Source organism: Canis lupus, chromosome 7 (genome assembly GCF_011100685.1).
Source record: "Canis lupus familiaris isolate Mischka breed German Shepherd chromosome 7, alternate assembly UU_Cfam_GSD_1.0, whole genome shotgun sequence".
NCBI lineage: Eukaryota > Metazoa > Chordata > Mammalia > Carnivora > Canidae > Canis > Canis lupus.
The window spans coordinates 62,202,958-62,223,248 of NC_049228.1; the positions used below are offsets into that span (position 1 = coordinate 62,202,958).

The window sequence follows — 20,291 nt, forward strand, 5'->3', positions numbered from 1 at the left end:
GGGGTAGCCAGAGTGGGTGAGATGAAGCATCTGGAGTAGACACAGTAGGTACTGAGTATCCTTTATAAGCGCCAAGACCTTCCAGCCCCAAGTATCCTCCCCATATCCCAGCCTATGGATTTTAAAAGTTCTCTCGATCTGCCTCTGACATAAAAATGCCTTAGGAGTGATCCAGCTAACAGGACACACACAGACCAGGGAAGGCTCTCAGAATAGAGAAGAGCAAAGGGGAGAAAGTCAGGCAGCTCCCCAAAGACCAGTTCCAATACTTGGCAGTCCTGACAGAGCAGGGCCCAAGCTGGGCCATCGTGAAACTCCCTCCTGGCCCTTAAGGATTAATCCCCCCCACCCCCCACCCCCTGCCGCTGAAGGAACACTAGCTTAATTTTAAATGTAGCAATATCCATACATTTATGATTTACAATGTAAATGGTATATATTCTGGGAAGTCTGGAATCCTTCAGCCGATCAGTTATGCTTTAATTTTTTTCTGCTTCTATATAGACCTCGCAGTGTTGGAGCTGTGCTGAATGAGGTCACAGTCTAACTACAGTATTAACCCTGCAAATCTGTTCATTTTCGCCTGAGCACCCTCAGGCAGGATACAGAATGTGTCCAATTGAAAAACTATTACAGACACTGCAGTGCTGTGATGGGATGAATCGTACCAGGGAGGGGGGGGAGTATGTGTGGGGGAGGGAGGAGGGGAGTGTCTTTAGCCAGGTAAGAAGTATCTCTTAAAAGTAGAGGTTATGTGATTGCATTTTTAAAGGAAAAATGTTCTTTGTCATTAGAAGTTTAAAATGCTAACTTTCAATATTTTCAAACCTTAACTGTTTTCTCTTTTCTATCAACCGTGTCTTTGTTTTTTTTTTAGTTTTTTCCCCATCCAGTACACCTCTTCAGCATCTCTTCACTGTGTACTACAAACATCCTTTTATGTTTTCTTAATATCCATTTTGCATTATTAAAAATACATAGGAAGGTACAAAGAATAATACAACGAACACCCAAGAACCGACCACCCAATTTAAGAAATAAAACATGAACTCTTTTCTTATGACTGTGTCTGGGCCCTGTTTAATTCAGCATGGAGAAAAACACAACACAGATGGTCAGCATTTTGTGCAAAGGCCCCATCCCACCCCATTCATGGTAGATGCAGTTTCAGAAAGCATGTGCATTCACGGTCTTGCCTGGACATGTGGTTAATGCTAAGTAGTCTTACAGTTGTGCCCCAGGTAACTCCTAAAGCTGTTTCAGATCATAAAATCTGTGATGTTTTGCAAATTTATATTTTATCATGCTGGGTTTTATGCACAAAAACTAGATGACTTCCCCTTTATAATCTCCATCAAAGGCATTTTTCAAAATCCCTTTATTATGCTTTATCATGGGCTTTGCCACACATTGTTTGCATGTTTGAAAACAATCTCTGGCTAAATTATAAATCTGAGAGTATTGTTGTGGCGTTCGTCTTACAGAACTCAGACATAAATGCTATTTTAGCTTATTCCTCAATTGTAGACTCTAAATATTTGACCCCTTCATTGAGTGCCAGAGACCTGACTTGACTTGTCTGTGGTTTGGGCTCTTGTTTAAAAGCAATCGACCATGTTTAGAGAGTGTTTGAAATATTTATATTGTATCCATGGAAAGGATGTAATATTTTATTTCCTGAAGAGTACACTTCCTCCAGCATGTTCTCACTGCCACCGTGCAATGTCCTCCATCTGCTCTGTCACTCACACTGTACCTCTGCCTTTGGGACTGCTCCTTCGGCACCTGCCCCATGTCTACCTTGGGAGCTTGATCTCTTTGAGAAGTCTGACATAGAGAAGAGCAGCTTGCTTGTGGCTCACAAACACATACTTATCACTGAAGGGTACAGTCTTTTCAGTTTCCCCAGACCCATGGTCTCACAGAGAGAGAGGCAGAGGACAGACGGGCAGAGTGTGCATTGATTTTTTTTTGTTTGTTTGTTTGTTTTAAAACTCTTGGCTGATGAACTTATGGTGCCTATTTACAAGGTTGCTTTGAGAATCGGTGCTGATGGCCAGGCTAGTCCTACCCTCTTTTTCCTGATTTAAAAAACAGAAATCGAGGAAAACATGTTGCAGAACACAAGGGCCAAAAGGTCTGTATATATCCCAACTACATAGCACTTAAGTTTCCGAAAAGAAGGATAAGGCACGCGTATTTTATTTAGACGTGGGCTGTTTTAAGTGTTGATTGTCTTTTCATTTGGAATGAGTAGTAGCTCTCCACGTGCCATTTACCAGTTGTTAAATGTGAGAATTCATTAGTAAAATAAGCCGTCATAGAGCTCAGGATGATTGGAAATGAACATTAGTTCAGCTCCTTGATTCTGAGCATGGGAAGTTTTCCTTTTCTTTGTTACAGATTTTGTTTTTCTAACATCCATTACAACAAGAACGAGAGCCTGCTCATTTGGGGAGATTTTATTGCCGAATGATTATCAGCACTAGTCGCTGGCTCATTCTTTATGATGCATGTGTTTCCTTTCTCCACTGAAAAACGAAAACATGTCTAAACTTGCTTATCTCTCTGTAGGACAGTCGACCCAATATGTCAAGACCTCTGATCACTAGATCTCCTGCATCTCCACTGAACAACCAAGGCATTCCTACTCCAGCACAGCTCACAAAATCCAATGCGCCCGTCCACATTGATGTGGGTGGTCACATGTACACCAGCAGCCTGGCCACCCTCACCAAATACCCCGAATCCAGGTAATCTGAAAAAAAGGAAAAGTCATGCTCGGAAGTGCATGTATTTGATGCTCTAACTGTTTTTCCTTTGACCAGCATAGCAGCATGGCCTCACTGGGGCCCAGGGTTAGAACATGAGTGCGCCGTGCGGGCCACCCGGCCACCGGTACTGCCCTTGGATGTGGCTGTAAATCTCACCCTGGTCAGGGCCTGACCCACAGCTTAGTCAGGTGCATGTAGACATGTCACACGGGAATGGAATTTATGATATTTCGCCCTGCTAAGATCTGCACGTTTCTTGTCGTAGTACAAAAAGAAAGATGCTTTCTATCTGCCATGAGCTTTTCTTCCATCTTCTTCTAAAACATACTTTCTTATCAGTTCCTAGAATTTTCTAGGAGATCATTTGGCCCGCCAACTTGTGAACTAGAAGGAAAAAAAAATACGAGAGACTCCTATCAGTGAGTGGGGCAGTATATTTAGAACAGTATGCAAAAGTCCAGGAAGCCAAGATTGACTTGCTTTAAAAAAAAAAAAAAAAAAAAAAAAAGAAGAAGAGCAGTGGGATCTCTGAGCACTCAAGGCAGATAAGTAAATATAGAAAGTGTTTGAAGAGGCAGAGTGGTTTACAAATCGGCAGTACACGCTTGATGCTCATGAGACAGCCCCTCCCGTGTCCCCACCCACCCTCTTCTAAAGGAGTTCCAGGGAAACAGTTTGCTTTGTTATCACCTCTGGGACACCCCTCCTGGCTCTGCCTCCATTTGGGGGCTATGCCCAGATCCTCTAAGGGAGCTGATCTTCGGCAGCTCTGCTGGTGGGTGGAGAAGGAGGAGGCAGGAGCTCATGTGGGCTAAACTCAGGTTAAGGGAGTTTCTCTGCTTGGTTTTGCTCACATAAAATGGAAACACACCACTTGGGCTTCAGGAGAGCACTAATTGCATCTTTGAGAACTTCTCATAAAATGACAGATACCAGGTAGCTTATAGCCTGCACAGGTAGCACCAACGCAGACATCGCTGGCATCTGGTAACTGCATGGAGACCAGTTTCTTTGGTTTTGTTTCTTTATTCTCGCTCTACTACCTGATACTTTATGACAGAACGTGAAGGTTGAGAAGAGGAAAGATGAAAATATTTTCTCTCGATTTCCAGATTCATTTTCTGCCATTGAAGTGAAATGATTTCTTAAAGCACAGATGACTATTAATTCAATTCTCAAAGAAACTGTATATTATTAAATGGAATTATTTAATCAGTCAGTTATTAATATTACTGAGTCCCCGCTTTCCCTCAGAGCATTGTAAGAGGTGCTCCAAAATCATGCCACATGATGGCTATATTTCCCAAGAATATCATGATATAAGTAAGTAATGTTTCTTTAAAAAAATACTTCCATTCCTTCTGAGCTAATACCAACAAAAGAAAATCACCGTGCCTCTTCAGATGAGTCCTGAATTCTAGGGGGCAAGCTACAAAACGGAGGAGTCAGAAAGCCAATCCTTAGCTATAGCAGAATTCATGAATCTGATCTGATGGCCTTTTGCTTCAGTCGGATTCTTAAACTCTGATCCAGGAGGGAAGTTAATAATTACCCCATTCACATATGATGTATTTATTTCAACTCCTCTCTCAAATAATTTGCCACTTTAAAGATCTCAAACAGTGTTCCGCTGGGAGAGTCTGCCTCTGGCCACCTGTGCATGGGTTTTTCTGAGTCTGCATTCGCATTCTCATTCCCCACACCCTGAGACATGCAGCGCATTCCGTGATCTCAGTACTCTGGATATCTGCACTGTCTCTATGACAGCCACTAGCCTTGTGCAGTCACTGAGCACTTGAAATGTGGCCGGTCCAAATCAAAATGCCCTCTAAGTGTAAACATACACTGGATTGTAAAGAATTAGTATAAAAAAAATCTCAGTAGTTTTTTATTATTGATTTCGTGCTGGAATGAGAATATTCTGAGTTGAATAAAATGTGTCATTAAAATTAATTTCACCTGTTGCCTTTTACTCTTTTAATGTGTCTCCCAGGAAATCCCAAATTACATTTTTATTTCTATTGGACAGTGCTGAACTATACACAGGTTTTTAAACTTCTAATCAAACCTACTTCTCCCCCAACCTGATACTTCCATGCATCAAAACTTGAATTTTTCTTTCACCAACTTACTTAGAAAAGATGAAATTACTCATCTTCCTTTCCCGATCCTTCCCTACACTTCTTGTCACCACTGGGCCAAGGTATCATGGGGAAAACATCACATATAAGTTATGGTTCATTAGTGCCACATTTGAATGCTGACTCTTTCATTCAGTAGTTGTTTGGCCATGGACAGGTCCCATTTCTAAGCGCCTGTCTTCTCTCTTGTAAAATAGACACAGATCTGTCTAACCTCGCAAGGCTATTGAGAGGATTAAATGTGATTACGAAAAGCACGCCATGGCCCTACGCCCAACACATAGTATTGCCTTTATGCTTAATCTTCTGCCAAACCTAGCAATTGTTTCTTTTCAAACTGGCTTCCAAATATCAAATATATCCCATTCCTTCATTTTCTAGACCATGGAAACAGGCACACTTTAGATTCTTGTCTGAATTAATGCAGGCTCCAGGGAATCCTCGCCTGTTCTGTTGATCTTGGTGCCCCTACCTGTCCCAGAGCTGCTGAGCTGTTCCAAGATCATCTTTATTGTTAGGGAGATATTTTTAAACATATATGTTGAGACTCTGAAACAAGCCTTACAAAGTGACTTCTCTTTCTTTTGCTTACACCTAAAGCAGATGACAGTGCTTTAGATGTTGAATAGACCACTCTGCTCCCTCTTGGATTGTGTGTGTGTGTGTGTGTGTGTGTGTGTGTTATAAATCACTCATTGTTCATTTCAAGGCAACGATCAGTTTAATGGGATCTTTACATAAATTTTCATAGTCAAAGATACGGAGAAGAAAGAGTTTTGCGCTTTTCTTATGCATGTCAGGTGCTCCTTCCAACTTCTGAGAATATCTCTTGCATATCATCAACCCTTTGGGGATAAATCCTAGGAGATTAGTTTGTCCATGACTATGTAATTACAAATAGCTCCAACTCTTCCCACCCCATGGGACCATTCCCTGACCTCTTCCCCTTCAGCACACCCTAATTTCTCTCCCACTTGTCTTTCTCTTGGTGTAGCCCAAAGGGGAAGAAGGCTTTTTCCTTGGTTTTGTTTTCTAGGACTTCAAGGGGAGACTTGTAGTGTAAAAAATCCTAATTTGTTTGTAGTAAGTGATTGTAAAAGATGTCATGTCTTTCTACAACTTCAAAGGTCCTGCAGAGAGCCTTTATTCCATTTTGAAATACTTTAGGTAGCTTTTTATTCTGTCTCTATTTATCACCTTCTTGGCTAAAGACTACCTTTAGAACCCCAGAAAATGGTACAATGGACCACACAGCTAAACATTAGAAGCACCTGGGAAGCATTAAAAGGCCAGGCGCAGTCCTGCCCCAGACCAATAAAATAGGAATCTTTTCAATTTGCCTAAGAGATCCTGATTTTCACCATCTGGCTTTGAAACAACACCAAGATGTATAGTTCCTCCAAGTGAATATAAGCTTCTTCCTCAATGAATATTTCATGCTATATCATCATGGCCATTCCACCAAAAGAAAATACCTTTTGATCTTTATTTCTTTAATTACCAAGGTTACCAGCCTTCCCTGTTTGTGGGTACCCCCTGTGCTTTTTTTTGGATGGGGGAGACTTGTAAGCCCTGAGTAGGGATTCAGTAAGCAAGCTGACTTTTAATTTTACAGCACAGTTCATCACTCACATTGTTATTCACATCCGTCGTCAGGTGGTTTCTAGCTAAAGGGACGGAAGGTTTCAAATTAACTGCCGTAGTGCATACATCAGTGATGTGCTCTGTCTTACTAATGTTTTGTGTAAGATGCAAAACAGCTCTGTGGAAGTGTTTATGAGACCGAGGCTGATCCACACCACCTCAGGGATCAAGGAGGTAGATCCCTTGCAGAGGAGCTGACAAGTCTCTGATTCCAGTTGCTATTCGGAATTGTAATCACCAAGAAAAACGCCCAGTTCAGATCTGCAACAACTTTACATCAAATGAGTAAAACAAAACAAAACAGAAGTTAAAAAAATATAGTACCATCAGGAAGATTCTTAATGGATTTATGAAGAAAATAGAATATATTTTACTTGACAGTTTGCTAACTTGATACTTGTTACTTGCTAGTATCTAGAACATGGGAGGTGGCCCTCACTTATTCTCTTGCCCCGGGCCCTGCATGTTTTAAGAATGCACCTGATTATATCTGATTTAAAAAATCTAAGGTACCCATTGTTAACATCATTGATAACAACAAAATCTAGGTATCTAAATCATTTGTCCTAAGTAATTAAGATTGGTACCAAATGACATGGCCTCTTTAAAATCTCCCGCTGTTGCCACTGAAATATCTTTGTAGACACATGTGTGTGTGATATTAAAGAAGCACCCTGTGCAGGGGTCTGGGAGGCTCAGTAGGTTAAGTGTCCGACTCGATTTCCGCTCAGGCCTTGATCTCAGTGTTGTGAGTTCAAGCCCCGAGTTGGGCTCCACACTGCGCATAGAGTCTACTCAAAACGAAACAGAACAAAACAAAAATATTCTGTGCTTTGAAAGAATACACGAGTCTGAGTCCACAGGTCCATTTTTCGTCCTTTATTATGAACAAAACCAGTATTAACAGCAGTTTTATTGATGGTTATTCAGATGTAGACTTTTTAAACCCGGAAAGTGGGCTGTGACTGCTAATGAGAGAAACCTCTCGGGTGGTAATAAGACAGGGGTCTTAACTAAAAGAGCCGGTCAGCCAGTGACCCAGAGGTGAAAGACGAGATCTCATGTTACAATCCCCTGAGCCATCCGATCTGACTGCTTGACAGAGCTTTTGTGTATTTTAAACCCGGTACATGAGTTAACTCCCACATAAGTAGATTATGCTAAATTGGTCTCTCCTAAATAGCAGCAGAGTTACTAAGCACACTGGCATATGTGGGTAATTGCAAAACTCAAGAGACGGCCTTTCAGCCTTACAGTCAACACCCATGGCCACCCAAGGGGTGTGTGTATTTGGAGCTTTAGGATGGAGATGCCAAACATGTGTGCCTTGCCAGCAGAGATCAGCTTCTGGCGTGCTTCACTCTTGCTGTGTTAGCCATGAAAGCATGGTTCACGTGGAGCTGCCCCAAAAGAGCAGTTGGATGAGCGCTCCAGAAAGAGACTGATGTGCACACTCTCTCAGGACAACTGAATTGCAGCGTTTGGATTTCCATGTAATTGTGGTAGGCCAGCCGAGGAGGTTTTCTGTAATCCTGCATTAGGGCTGAGGATTCTGTGCTGTGACTCTGTGACATCATGGTTCCAGTTTCATACGCCAGGCCCTAGACATGGGTCCCATCCTGTCATCACGTGGGCCTGCATTTCAGGATCCCAACAAATATGCCAAAAAAAAAAAAAAAATGCATCCTCCTTGGAGCACAGTTCACTGAGCTTTCTTGCAGAATTACTGTAGGATACCCAAAAGGGGGCTTTTTAATATAACCTGTTCTTTAGATCAACATGGTTTATAATGCAGTGCCCATCAGGGTGCCTAGGTGGTGCACCCGTTAAGTGTCCGACTCTTGGTTTCAGTTCAGGTTGTGAGCTCTTGAGGTTGAGCCCCCATCGGGCTCCACACTCAGTATGGAGTCTGCTTAAGACTGTCTCTCCCTCTCCCTTTGTCCCTCCCACTGCGCTCTATCTCACTCTTCCTCCCTCTCAAATAAATAAATCTTATAATGCAGTATCTATCTCACATTAAAAAAAAATCACAGAACAGATTACCGGGGAAGTAGAAGTCATACTGAGATATAAACTCTCAGCACAAATGGAAAGAAAGAGCATATCCCTGCTGCTTTGAAAACGCCTATGGAAATGCATAAAAGGAGGACAGTCTAACCTAATGGTGAACAGTTTTGATTGCTCAGATGAGTTGATCTTTTAAAAAAGAAAATTAGTTTAGAGGGGGATTGAAACGGAGGTAAAGCAACCTGGCAAATGAAAAATGGAAAGTTTCTCCAGGGTAATAGGGGCAATTTTCCTTTTCTCTGTCTCTTCTTGTCATCTTACATTATTGCTTTTCCAAAATTGCTCCTCAGTTATATAGGCAAAGAGTAAATGAAACCAGCTTCAAAAGAAGACTTTTTTTTTTTTTTTTTTTTTTTTTTTGAATGATGAAACTGGATTTTCTCTTCAGTACTGAAAAGCCAGGAACTTAACGCTACACTACTGGCGGATTCAGCAAACTTCCTTTGCCACTTGGGAACAAAACAGACCTAGATTTTAAAGTGATATAACTCATAAAGTCTTGTCTTAGAGCAGACTTCAAAGAAACATGGAGCCTTGCTACGGTGCCTGTATTTATTCCTGTCCTGTTCTTTCATCTACTGGATGATTTCTAACATGCTCCCCAGTGGCCAGGGCGTATACAGGTCAACAGAAGTCCTTGCTCCCCTGTGGTTTACATGGGGAAGCGGGGAGGACAGTCAATAAATGGCATTTGAGTTAGTACCAGGTGAGGTAGGAAGTAAGAAGAATAACACACAGAATAAATACGCCCACTTTGGGATATAGCGTGCCCCCTGTATTAGGCCAAAAGATCATTATATTCCTACATATTTGCTCATCTAAATTTTCACGACAAAATCTAGTTTATTTGTTAGTTTCAATTTATTTTTTTATTTTTTTAATATTATTTATTTATTTATTCATGGGAGACACAGAGAGAGAGAGAGAGAGAGAGAGGCAGAGGGAAAAGCAGGCTCCACGCAGGGAGCCCAATGTGGGACTCGATCCCGGGTCTCCAGGACCACGTCCCGGGCCAAAGGCAGGCACCAAACTGCTGAGCCATCCAGGGATCCCCCTAGTTTAAATTTAGAAGCAGATTTTTGTCATTTAGACAAATCACCCCAATCTAGGCTCAGTTGCCTCTTTTGAGTTCTGTTACTCATCTCCTGCTCCCTGACAGTGTTCCCTGGCACATACAGATAGATGTTCACCCCTCAGCTCAGCAGGAGGGGGATACAGAGTGAAGTCTTCTCTCGGGGCTAGATCACTTCACTGCTGTACTGACCCTCATACTATTCCTGAGACATTTTCTTTCATTTTGCATTCATTGGTCGCAGAAGTTATACTCGGGTTTGACCAAAGTATTGAATGAATGGATGAATGAATGAATGAGTGAATGAGGGCAGAAACCCCCTTGGTGGCAAATAACAAAGCTGTTTTTTTCCCCTAGCCACTCCTGGCTTAGGCTGGGAAGAAGGTGAAGGCCACCCTACCGCCCCGGGCCTGTGGCGGCCGCAGTGCCATCGACGGCAGAGCGGATTCGGCAAACTTCCTTTGCTGGGTATCTAGCATGAGGCCGCTCAGGATTGGACCCTGGGTCTCGTTCTCGATCTTTCTGACCTTCTAACTCGCCAGGAACTCAACCTCATTTGGGATAGAAACACTGGCCCTAGAGAGCTCTTTCTCAGTCTCCCATATTCTTCCTACGTGGTACGGTGACCACCGCCGAGTGGATGTTCAGAAGTTTGCTTGATACATGAATGAATTATTGGGTGAAGTAATGGTGTATGGGGGCCAGGTCCTCAAAACAGTGAAGGACAAGTAACTGAGTAAAGGTGTTCAAAATAGTTTAGTTTACAGGCCAGGCTGGACTCCTTGTCTGTGTTTCTCATCTAACATGCCACAGTGATCTTAGAGGTAGGGACTGGTATTTAGCCCAGCTTATAGATAAAAGCACTGCAACTCTGAGGGGTCAAGTGACTGAGTAGGATTCCCACTCTCATTCCAACTCCAGGCCCTTTGTGGTTTCCTCTTTTAGAGCTGTGCTTCTCAACCTTCGGGGCATGTTAGAATCAAACCAACAAACCAACCTGGCCCTACCTGCAAAGATTCAAGTTTCATCGGTCTGGAGCAGGGCATGGGACAGTCTAATGTTTCCCATGGCCAGCCATGTAATCCTTCTTACCACTTTCTGGAATGTTTTCTCACAGTGGTTGTGAGCCAAGAGAGCAGATCGTCAATGGTAACTTCAAGCCATTTTATTCTTAAGGTGGCCTTCACTCAGTTCTTTAGGCTCTGGGGTGATGTAAGGACTTAATGGTAGGCCTAGTCCAATCAGAGCCTCAAGGATGTACATGCTTTTTTTCTTCAAAGACAAAGCCCAGAAAGGGATTTTTTTATATTCTATTTACCCTAAGGGAAAGAGTAAGGAGAAGGAAATAAATCAACCCAGTCAACAACCCCCAGTGAATCAGATGAACAGAATGGTGACACCTGTCTTCTAAATGTTTTTCTCCAACTGATACCTCCTCCCTAAGCCCCCCAGACCAGAGTTAAAAATGCAGGTTCCTGGGCCCTCCCCACCATTCAAGTGACCTGTGTGTCAGGATCCGAGGGAGTCTGCAGTTTTCATCAGCATCAGGCGATCCACTTGCAGCTCAAAGTTTGGGCACCAGGTCTTCAGAGGCGGGTGTGGAACAGAAACATGCCAACATCCCCACCGGGGTCAGTGGGGGGCAGAGAAGGGATGGCAGTGGTGTGGCAGGAGACAAGTCCTTAAAGGGAGACTTTTCCTATTGATTCTGGCTTGAGTCTCGTCACTTGGGACAATGATATGGACAGTGCTCCTTTTGATATGTCGTAATGAATAGTGTCATTGAGCAATGCCAAGATCATTTTTGCTCTGTGTTTTTTATTGTATTTTCATGTTTCCCCTCATCATACAACAAAGTACTTTATAATGCTCTATGCTCTATTTACTCGTTTGAAAAGTTAATTAGTAGGTAGTTCATAGAAGATTCTGGTAATCTTTCACAAGGTTAATATGTGAATAATAGACTCCACTTTATAAACTGTGTCTTAAGAACAATTCCATTAAAAGGGCTGAGAATTGGCAATGTTATTTCACACAACCCAGCTCATGAATCTCTTAGGACTTTGGATCCTCAAACCGTGTAGTTTCTTCAAAACAAAACAGAGTGTAGTTCCTGTCAGTCGCATAACCGATTTTGGTGGAGTGCTTCATTTGAGACTTACTTTATGGCAAATGAGGACCAACATTGAAACATTTTAGGTGAACTTCCAGAAGATGAACTGTATTTTGGTCACGTAGAGAGCTCTGTGGGCAGGAGTACTACACCCTACAGCGTTATTCTTGTGTCTACCATATAGCTCTTCACAGCATCTTCCCAGGCTGCCATGATCCACTTCATAGAGATGTGAAATCTCTCTGTATCAGAAAGGAGGCACCCCTGTGTCTATGCTGTGTGTATTCGTGGCTGAAATAAAACAATGCAAGTTATTCTCAAGTTAGGAGAGTCTTCTGTATTAAGCCAGTGCAGAAAATAAACTTTTCCCCCCCTTAGATTCCAAACAAAAGCGTTTATTATTCAAAACCAAAACACCTGATGTTGTAATTTGCATTTGAATTTTGAGAACTCTAAAAATAATAGTAAGCCTCAGAGAGTCACATTGAAGGATTCCTTGTGGGCCCACTCAGCACACGCATGCTCTTTGCTGAAAGCCAAGGTACGTTAATAGAGGAGTCTGGTCCACTACATCTGCCAGACTGTTTGTTCTATTATCACTATAGAAGTAACTCATTAAAATGCCATTTCTTTTTGGTAAAAATGCAGGATTTATAGCTTCAACTAGGTGGATTATCAATGTTCTGCCTCTGAAAGATTACCCTCAGGATGCCTGGAGATAGAAAGTAGCAACAATTGAGGGCACCTGGGTGGCTCAGTGGGTTAAGCATCTGACTTCAACTCAGGTCTCCATCCTGGGGTCTTGAGATTGAGCCCCAAATTTGGCTCCATGCTCAGCGGGGAGGCTGCTTCTCTCTCTCTCCCTCTGTCCTTCCTCAAGCTCATGCTTACTCACTGTCTCTCTCAAAAAAAAAAAAAAAAAAAAAAAAAAAAAGTACCCACAATTGGTCCTTAAAGCAACAAGCTGACGTGGGGGCATAATGTTATGCCTCCATTCCAATGGAGGGCTTCTGAGTGTGCTCACGGTGGCCCTAGTGAAAGAAGGAAGAAAGTGTGAGACATAGTGCTGTGGGGGTGTCTAGAAATAAATTGTACTGTTACAACTGTATGCATGTTGTGCATTAATATTCCAAAGGCAGATAACCAGAAGCTTCAATCTGGTGGCAATCCCTTTTGCAAAAGAAAATGTTAAAGAAAAAGAAACTCCAAGTCTCAATCCCCCAATTATATCAGCTTTTTGCTAGACCATCTGAATCTAATCAAGATACAGTGTCAGTGGAAATGACACTGTCACTGGATAATGGCTTCCTGCTGCTACATAAGTGCCATGTGTCCGTTTGCTTAGTAATGACATTGCTGCTTATCTTTTTTGGTGGTAATGATTATTTTTACTTCTGCGCAGTGTTTCTTACTGTGTTCCCATATTCAGAAGAGAAATTACAACTGTGCATAACAGCTAACCACCACTTTCAAACAGCAGTGAACCTTGCCAGGCCAAGGGCTTCATCACTGGAAGGTGGATCTGAGCGCGCCCAAACTTGCTTTCGTGATCTGAGCTGAATGTGTTCCAGAACTCCTGCCCGGCTTCATTAGACTTGTCAAGGCCCCTGCCATCCCTCCAAAAATTGATTTTTTTTTTTTTTAAGAAACAGTTTAGAAGGCCCTGAGGGCTGAAAGCTTACCTAAAAAATGAAAACTCTTCTAGTCTCAAAGCAGTGCAAACAGTCAATAGCAAAGCAGAAAAGAAGGATCTTTTAAGTGTATCCCACTGATCCATAATCTTAGGGGCCCTATGGAAAGCCCTTCATCAGCACATCACCATTTTGATGATACATTGCAGAAGGAACAAGATGGCATGAAGGGTGGAAATCAGAGAAAATTGTCGCACTCATTAAAGTGGACTGGAATAAAGACTGTAACAACCCAGCAAACCCAGGGAACAATGTTAAATATGGATGAAGCTCTGGTCTTTACCTTGCCTGGATGTCTGTGCCAGTTAGAAACACCAAACAGTGACAATATAATTTGTATTTCCAAGTATGCATGCTGTTGGGCTTGAAGAACCCATTTGTAATCCTTTATGTAGATTTTTTTGAAGATTTTATTTATTTATTTATTCATGAGAGAATACAGAGAGAGAGGCAGAGACATGGACAGAGGGAGAAGCAGGCTCGATCGAAGAGGGATACAGGACTCGATCCCAGGACCCCAGGATCAATACCTGAGCCAAAGGCAGACGCTCAACCACTGATCCACCCAGATGCCCCCCCTTTTTTTTAATTAATTAATTAATTTTTTTAAATTTTTATTTATTTATGATAGTCACAGAGAGAGAGAGAGAGAGAGAGGCTGAGACATAGGCAGAGGGAGAAGCAGGCTCCATGCACCGGGAGCCTGATGTGGGATTCGATCCCGGGTCTCCAGGATCGCGCCCTGGGCCAAAGGCAGGCGCCAAACCGCTGCGCCACCCAGGGATCCCCAGATGCCCCTTTTATGTAGATTTTCAAAATTAGCAAAAGTATTTATTTGTCAAGGGAGCTCTGGCTTCAGTACACTTCTCCCACAGGACTTTCAAATGGAGCAACAAGTATGGGAAACGATGGCTTGTGATGACAGCTAAACATTGTCACCTGCTGTTTAATAATCATCTGAAAAGGGAAAGAAAAAATAAGAAATTCTTGTTATTAGCCGAGAATATTCATTTTTTAAAATGTTTTGCAGGTTAGGGCTCCGTTCTGAATTTTGTTGGAAGGGCCGGGGAGAAATAGAGAGCTAACACCCACTGCTTGGGTGTCTATGGACCAGCATGGGGACTCTGGGTAAATTCTTGAACTATGATAAACCCCAGCAGGGCGGAGATGGTTACACAAGACACACACCTACCACCACACATTGTTGACTATGGTGTAGCCAAAGGCAGGATGCTGTCAGCAACGTGTTCCTTGTTTCCCAACCACACACACCCGAGAATGTTGTCTTTGAATCATAAGCTGATAGAAACTTAGTATTTTTCAGATGTCATTTTCACTTGGTGATTATTTAAATCATCTTATGACATAAATTCAAAATCTTAATCTTCTCAGAATAAAAAGCCTACCAGGCATGTTGTCCATCATGATTTGAGGAAGCAAATCCTGGACTTTTTTAAAAAGGCAGTCTGAACATTTTTTACATATACTTTATAATGTTTATGTACTTTTGAAGCTGTGTAAATGTGACTCTTGTCCTATTTGCAGCCTTCTTTCCATCTATAGAGGCCTAACTCACAGTCTTGAGGCTAACCCTCCTCCCTTTTGGATTTGTTCCTCAAAGCCTCATTTTTGAGTGTACTTTCAAGCTTCCTTGTCACTGTGAAGTCATGCAGGGACAGAAGAACTCAGTCATCTTCATTCATCCAACCATACTATACTCATGAGCAGTTGAACCATTCTTTGGTGCTATACTAAGACCTTTGGACCATGTCAGTACTGGCTGAGTGAATGTGTGTGTGTGTGTGTGTGTGTGTGTGTGTATGTGTGTAGGAGCAAGGATGGGGTACAGAAGACTTAGGGTAGATTCACTTTCTTTCCTTCTTTTTTTTTTTTTTTTGTTCACTTGCTTTCTTCCATATATCTTCTCTTAGGCTTTCAAAAGATCATTTACCTCATTTTTAGGTAAATGGTATTTTTCTCATTTTTAAAAAATATTTTATTTATTTATTCATGAGAGACACAGAGACAGAGAGGCAGAGACATAGACAGAGGGAGAAGCAGGCTTCCTACAGGGAGCCCGATGTAGGACGCAATCCCAGGACCCCAGGATCACAACCTGAACCGAAGGCAGATGCTCAACCACTGAGCCACCCGGGTCACCTCATTCTTTCTTTTTTTTATTAAGCACTATGTTAAGTCTCTGGTTTTTCACCTCTGAGTACTAAGCAAAATATTGAAGTACTTCACTGTAAACTGCTGTTCTGCTGGCCCCATGATAAGCAGGAAAAAAATTTAAATTGAAAATAGAAACAGCTGGCTTCACCATAGTCCTCTGTCTGAGTGGCATATAATTAATGTGATGTGTTTATTTGAAGTGACTACTGTGACATGTTGTCAGCCACCTCCCAGAGTCACAGTAAAACACCAGAGGAAATGGGGACAGGTTCCCTTCCACATCCTGGTCACTGATAATCTCAAAGTGGAGCAGAGCAAGTGGGGCCACCGGGAGAGCGCAGTCACAGGGGAGGGACCGAGCAGGGTCCGTTTATTAGAAGAGTGATACACAGAGTGATGTCCGAGAATGTGTCATCACACAGGAGAGCACTGGTTCAATTGTTAGGTCAGCTAATATTCAGGAATATTAGCCCAGGAATAAGAACAGTCACTCAAAAACAGATTAAAATCAATGGGAACACATATAAAAGAGTTTGCTCGTATAACAAGAAACTAGAAACAAGAAAATCAGAGTGGAACTGCAAGGTGAATGAAGGCCGGTGGAAGGTGCCAGAGTGGGAAGGGACAGCAGAATGTTCTGGGACAGCCAGCCACAGAGGGTCAGGGGCAGCACGGAGCATGGGCTGCCCTTACTATGCAGGGAAAAGAGGCTGCAGCCCTCAGCGCCCCTCAGCAACCCACCTAATGGCTTTGGCCTCTGTTTCTCCATCTGTAAAATCAAAATACTACTTTATGAAGTTGTGAGGTTTAAATCAGATATTCCATGAAGTTTTTAGCAGCAGATCTAATAAACTCAAAAACTGTTGGCTATTATAACATTTTTTTCTCTGAATAGTAATTATTATTGTAAAATGGAAAACATTCTAGGGTTTTAAATCAAGAGAAAAAAAAGTGTGTCAAAAATACCTCCAAATATAGAATAGACTGTCGGGAGGAGGGCGGGGTGGCCTATGGGGGCAGGCTCGTGTGCACATGTGCATGCTTGCCTGCCCAAATAAAAAGCGAGAGAAAACCTAAACAGAAACTGTTTGAGCCGAAAATATCCAAGTGGCCTCTCAGGGGAGGTTATGATGATCTGATCCTGCACTGATCTTAGAAAAATAGCTCTAGAAATCATTTTTAAGCAGGCATTTGCTCGAGCCAGAGAACAGGACCAGGTGACTATAAAGGTTTTCTTCCAATTCCAGATGCACAGCAGGATTTCATATAGAGTCAGAGTCCTGTTTTGGCGTAGCACACCATTGCCGAAGGACGAAAATCTGTCAGCCTCCCCCGAGCCCGTGCCAGGTGGGCACAGTGCTCTGCCGAGGCACAGAGTGCCCAGCAGGCAGTGAGGGAGCGGCTCCGGGCCCGGGTCTGCAGTCCAGCTGCCCGAGTGTGAATTCTGGCCTCGGGGCTGAGAAGCTGGCCGCAGCGTCCCCATAAAACGGGGTGAGAGTACCCACCTAGTAGGCATGTTGTGAGCACTCACTACTGGGTCCTACACATAGTGAACTCTCAGGAAGCATAGTTCTTATTGGACCTCCATTTATTCTCCTAAGAATTCTTTGGGCTAGGTATTATCCCACTTCTCAGATGACGAAATCAAAACTTATAGATTTGGTCTGAAAGATGATAAAGCCAGGATTCAAACCCAGGTCTGTGAGTTTTAGGGCCAAGTGTGCTGGGGCCTCCTACACTCCTACATTCCTGAAAGCACCATGCCCAAACTTTTGTGAATAATGGTGCCCTTACCTGCTCCTCTAGGCTCCATACTTTGAGAGAGATGCTCTTCACGGGTTGTGCTCCCACCTCACCCATCATGTTCCTTCTTTTTTTTTTTTTTTATTTAAGATTTTATTTGTTTATTTATTCATGAGAGACACACACACACACAGAGAGAGAGAGAGGAGAGACACAGGCAGAGGGAGAAGCACAGGCTCCCATGCAGGGAGCCTGACGTGGGACTCGATCTCGGGTCTCCAGGATCACGTCCCGGGCTCAAGGTGGCGCTAAAACGCTGAGCCACCTGGGCTGCCCCCATCATGTTCCTTCTTGCCTGAAATCTCTTTCCAAGACCCTGTACCCATCTCCTTATACCTCTTGAGCCCTAGAACTCTGCACTGACATTGCCTCCTGCAGGAAGCCTTCCCTGACTGCCCTGGGCTGGCTGGGTCCTTCACTATCCTTCCTTGACTCCCAGTGGGTCTGCAGCAGGCTCATTTTAAAAGGCCTGGCCAAGCACCAGGAACATGGTAGGCACTCAATAAATGCAGAAATAAAAAGCCTACTTATGTAAATTTTGGTGGCTTAAAAAAATCGTGTTAATTGTAATAATACATTTTTCCCTAGTTCACAGTCAATGTAACTCTTGGAATTAAAAAAAATAATAATTGTTCTAGTCAGAGTCCTGGGGGGCACCCCTGAGTGGCCCCGAGCTCCCCCTCGAGCCACACTCACGCCGAGTAGTACCATCCGTGATCAATTCTCGAAAATGCCAAGTTCCGGGGTTGTTTCGCTCTCATCGTTTTTCTTATATTTTAAACTTGCCTTTCCTTTCTCCCCTGCTTTCTTCAGTTCTATGTATCATTTAAGAAAATGATGCTGCCTCAGGGAACAGTACTGGAAACATTACTTCCCCATAAGTAGATACAATTTGTTTTGTTTATTCCTACCAAGAAGGTATTTTCTCCCTTCTCTTAAATTACTTCTGTCCATTTCTGTAACAAGCTCTGAATTAATTTGTATCAGTGTGCATGAAATATAGACAAAATTTCCCACGTGTGGGAACTATAAAGATTCCAGAATTGTCTTAACAGTTATAATACTTTAAGCATATTAAACAGTGTTTATGATAATTCAGACTTCCAGAACACTAAGTGGATTGGTGATTTCTTTCTTTTTAAACATTATAATAATACCCAGCATTCCCTTTTTTTAAGAAAAAAATATTTTTATTATGGACATTTAAAAATATATATATATAAAAATATATATATATATAAGAATAGAGAGAATACAATATAGAACTCCCAAGGGTCCAGTTTTCAGCCATCAACCTAGCATGTCTCTTCCCTCCCACCACCATTTCTCTCCTTTCCTATCTCAGCAGAAGGGGGAAGAGGCACCCCCTGGTTGCCCCTTTCTGTGGGTTCCCCTCCCTCTCTGCTGTCCTGACTCTGGTTTCAATGGCAGTGACAGCTGTCCACACACCTCTGGCACGGGCATGCACTTGCACGCTCACGATTATGTGGCCACAGACACACCCACCTTCACCCAGCCCTCTACCCTATTTGCTATCTTCCTCGAGTTTCAAATATTAGGACGAAAACTTGGCTGGGAAGGTAACTTGGAGCAGTAGACATAACTTACTAACATAACAGACTAACTTGGAATAGTAGACCTAAAAAAAGCATGAAGGTACAAGTGCTTCTGAATAGGAAATTACTCAGAGAAAAATACCCTTCAAATCCAATTTTTAAAAAAGTGATGTCCTGATTGGTGGGCTAATGGCAAGTTGTTTTTCTCTTCTGCTGCTTCTTCGTCCTCTACTCTACACTTTTCCAATTTTCAACAATGAGTAGGTATCACTTTTATAATTTAAAAATATCCCCCAAATGCTAAAAGGGGTAATTTGCCCGTTGCTTCTGAAGCTCTTACCCAGCAAAATAAATCTGGTCAAGAAACTAAATGAGATCTTTTCCTTGAGTCCAGACCGTATTTTCTGTGGCATGGAAGCCCAGCGGTGGAGAAAAAAGGCATTTCTTGGCCAAGGGAAGCTAAGTGGGTGACACGGCCCAACAGCCTCTGTCCTGCCCTTTTGTCACCAGCTTATCCCTTGGTCTGTCTTCGGCACTTGTTTCTCAGCCCTGAGCAGGGTCTTCTCCACCCTCCCAGAGCAAGACGATCCTGCACCCCTGCAGATGAAAGGCCCTCCCTTGCTGTATAATTACCGTGTGCGTTCTGGCTCTGGAGAACTGAGAGGATTAACTCGCTTGCCTCTGGGAAAGCGAAGGCCCGGTATCATCTTACACGCCACGGTGCCTGATGTGACCTGGTGTTCACCAGGCGGCTTGAAGAGGGTGTGTGGAGTCTTGGAAGCGTTGGAAACCTCTCCTTAGCTGCAAAGCGACAAATCCCCACAGGGTGTGTCAGGATTAAATGGAGGGACACGGCACATAGGGGAACATGAGACCTGCAAGGTAACTGGCATTGGAACCTCATGTGTAATTCCTCTCTCCAGAAATTTTCATTGTCCTCAGAATTTCCCATCTCATTTTATGCCCCCTTCACGTTGTACCAACAGTTTGGAAGTCACCTCTGAAGTCTTGGAGTATTTTGATTTGCTTCGGTTGAGTTTAGGGTACCTACCCTGCCCCTGAGTCTCAACTTTCTGTATCGCGGCTATTAAATAGTTTCTCTACAGAATTGATAATCACCAGATTTTCTAGCAAACTCTACTGAACTATAAAAATTGTGCACTCCCCCAGGAAAGCTGTTGAGGTGTTGTTTTCTTTGTTTGAAATTACACATTGCAAAGGTATTATAAATTACTGGTCAAGAACACAGGCTTTG

At 42.8% G+C, this 20,291-nt stretch overlaps 1 protein-coding gene across 4 annotated transcripts in view; it reads left to right on the forward strand.

Annotated features, from left to right (window-relative positions):
* Positions 1-20,291, forward strand: part of KCTD1 (potassium channel tetramerization domain containing 1) — a 183,895-nt gene that overhangs the window by 135,043 nt on the left and 28,561 nt on the right. For all 4 annotated transcript variants that reach the window (XM_038543619.1, XM_038543620.1, XM_038543618.1 and 1 more), the window contains exon 2: positions 2,575-2,753. In XM_038543619.1, the coding sequence (XP_038399547.1) occupies positions 2,575-2,753 (179 nt within the window). The remainder of the gene's footprint in view (positions 1-2,574; positions 2,754-20,291) is intronic.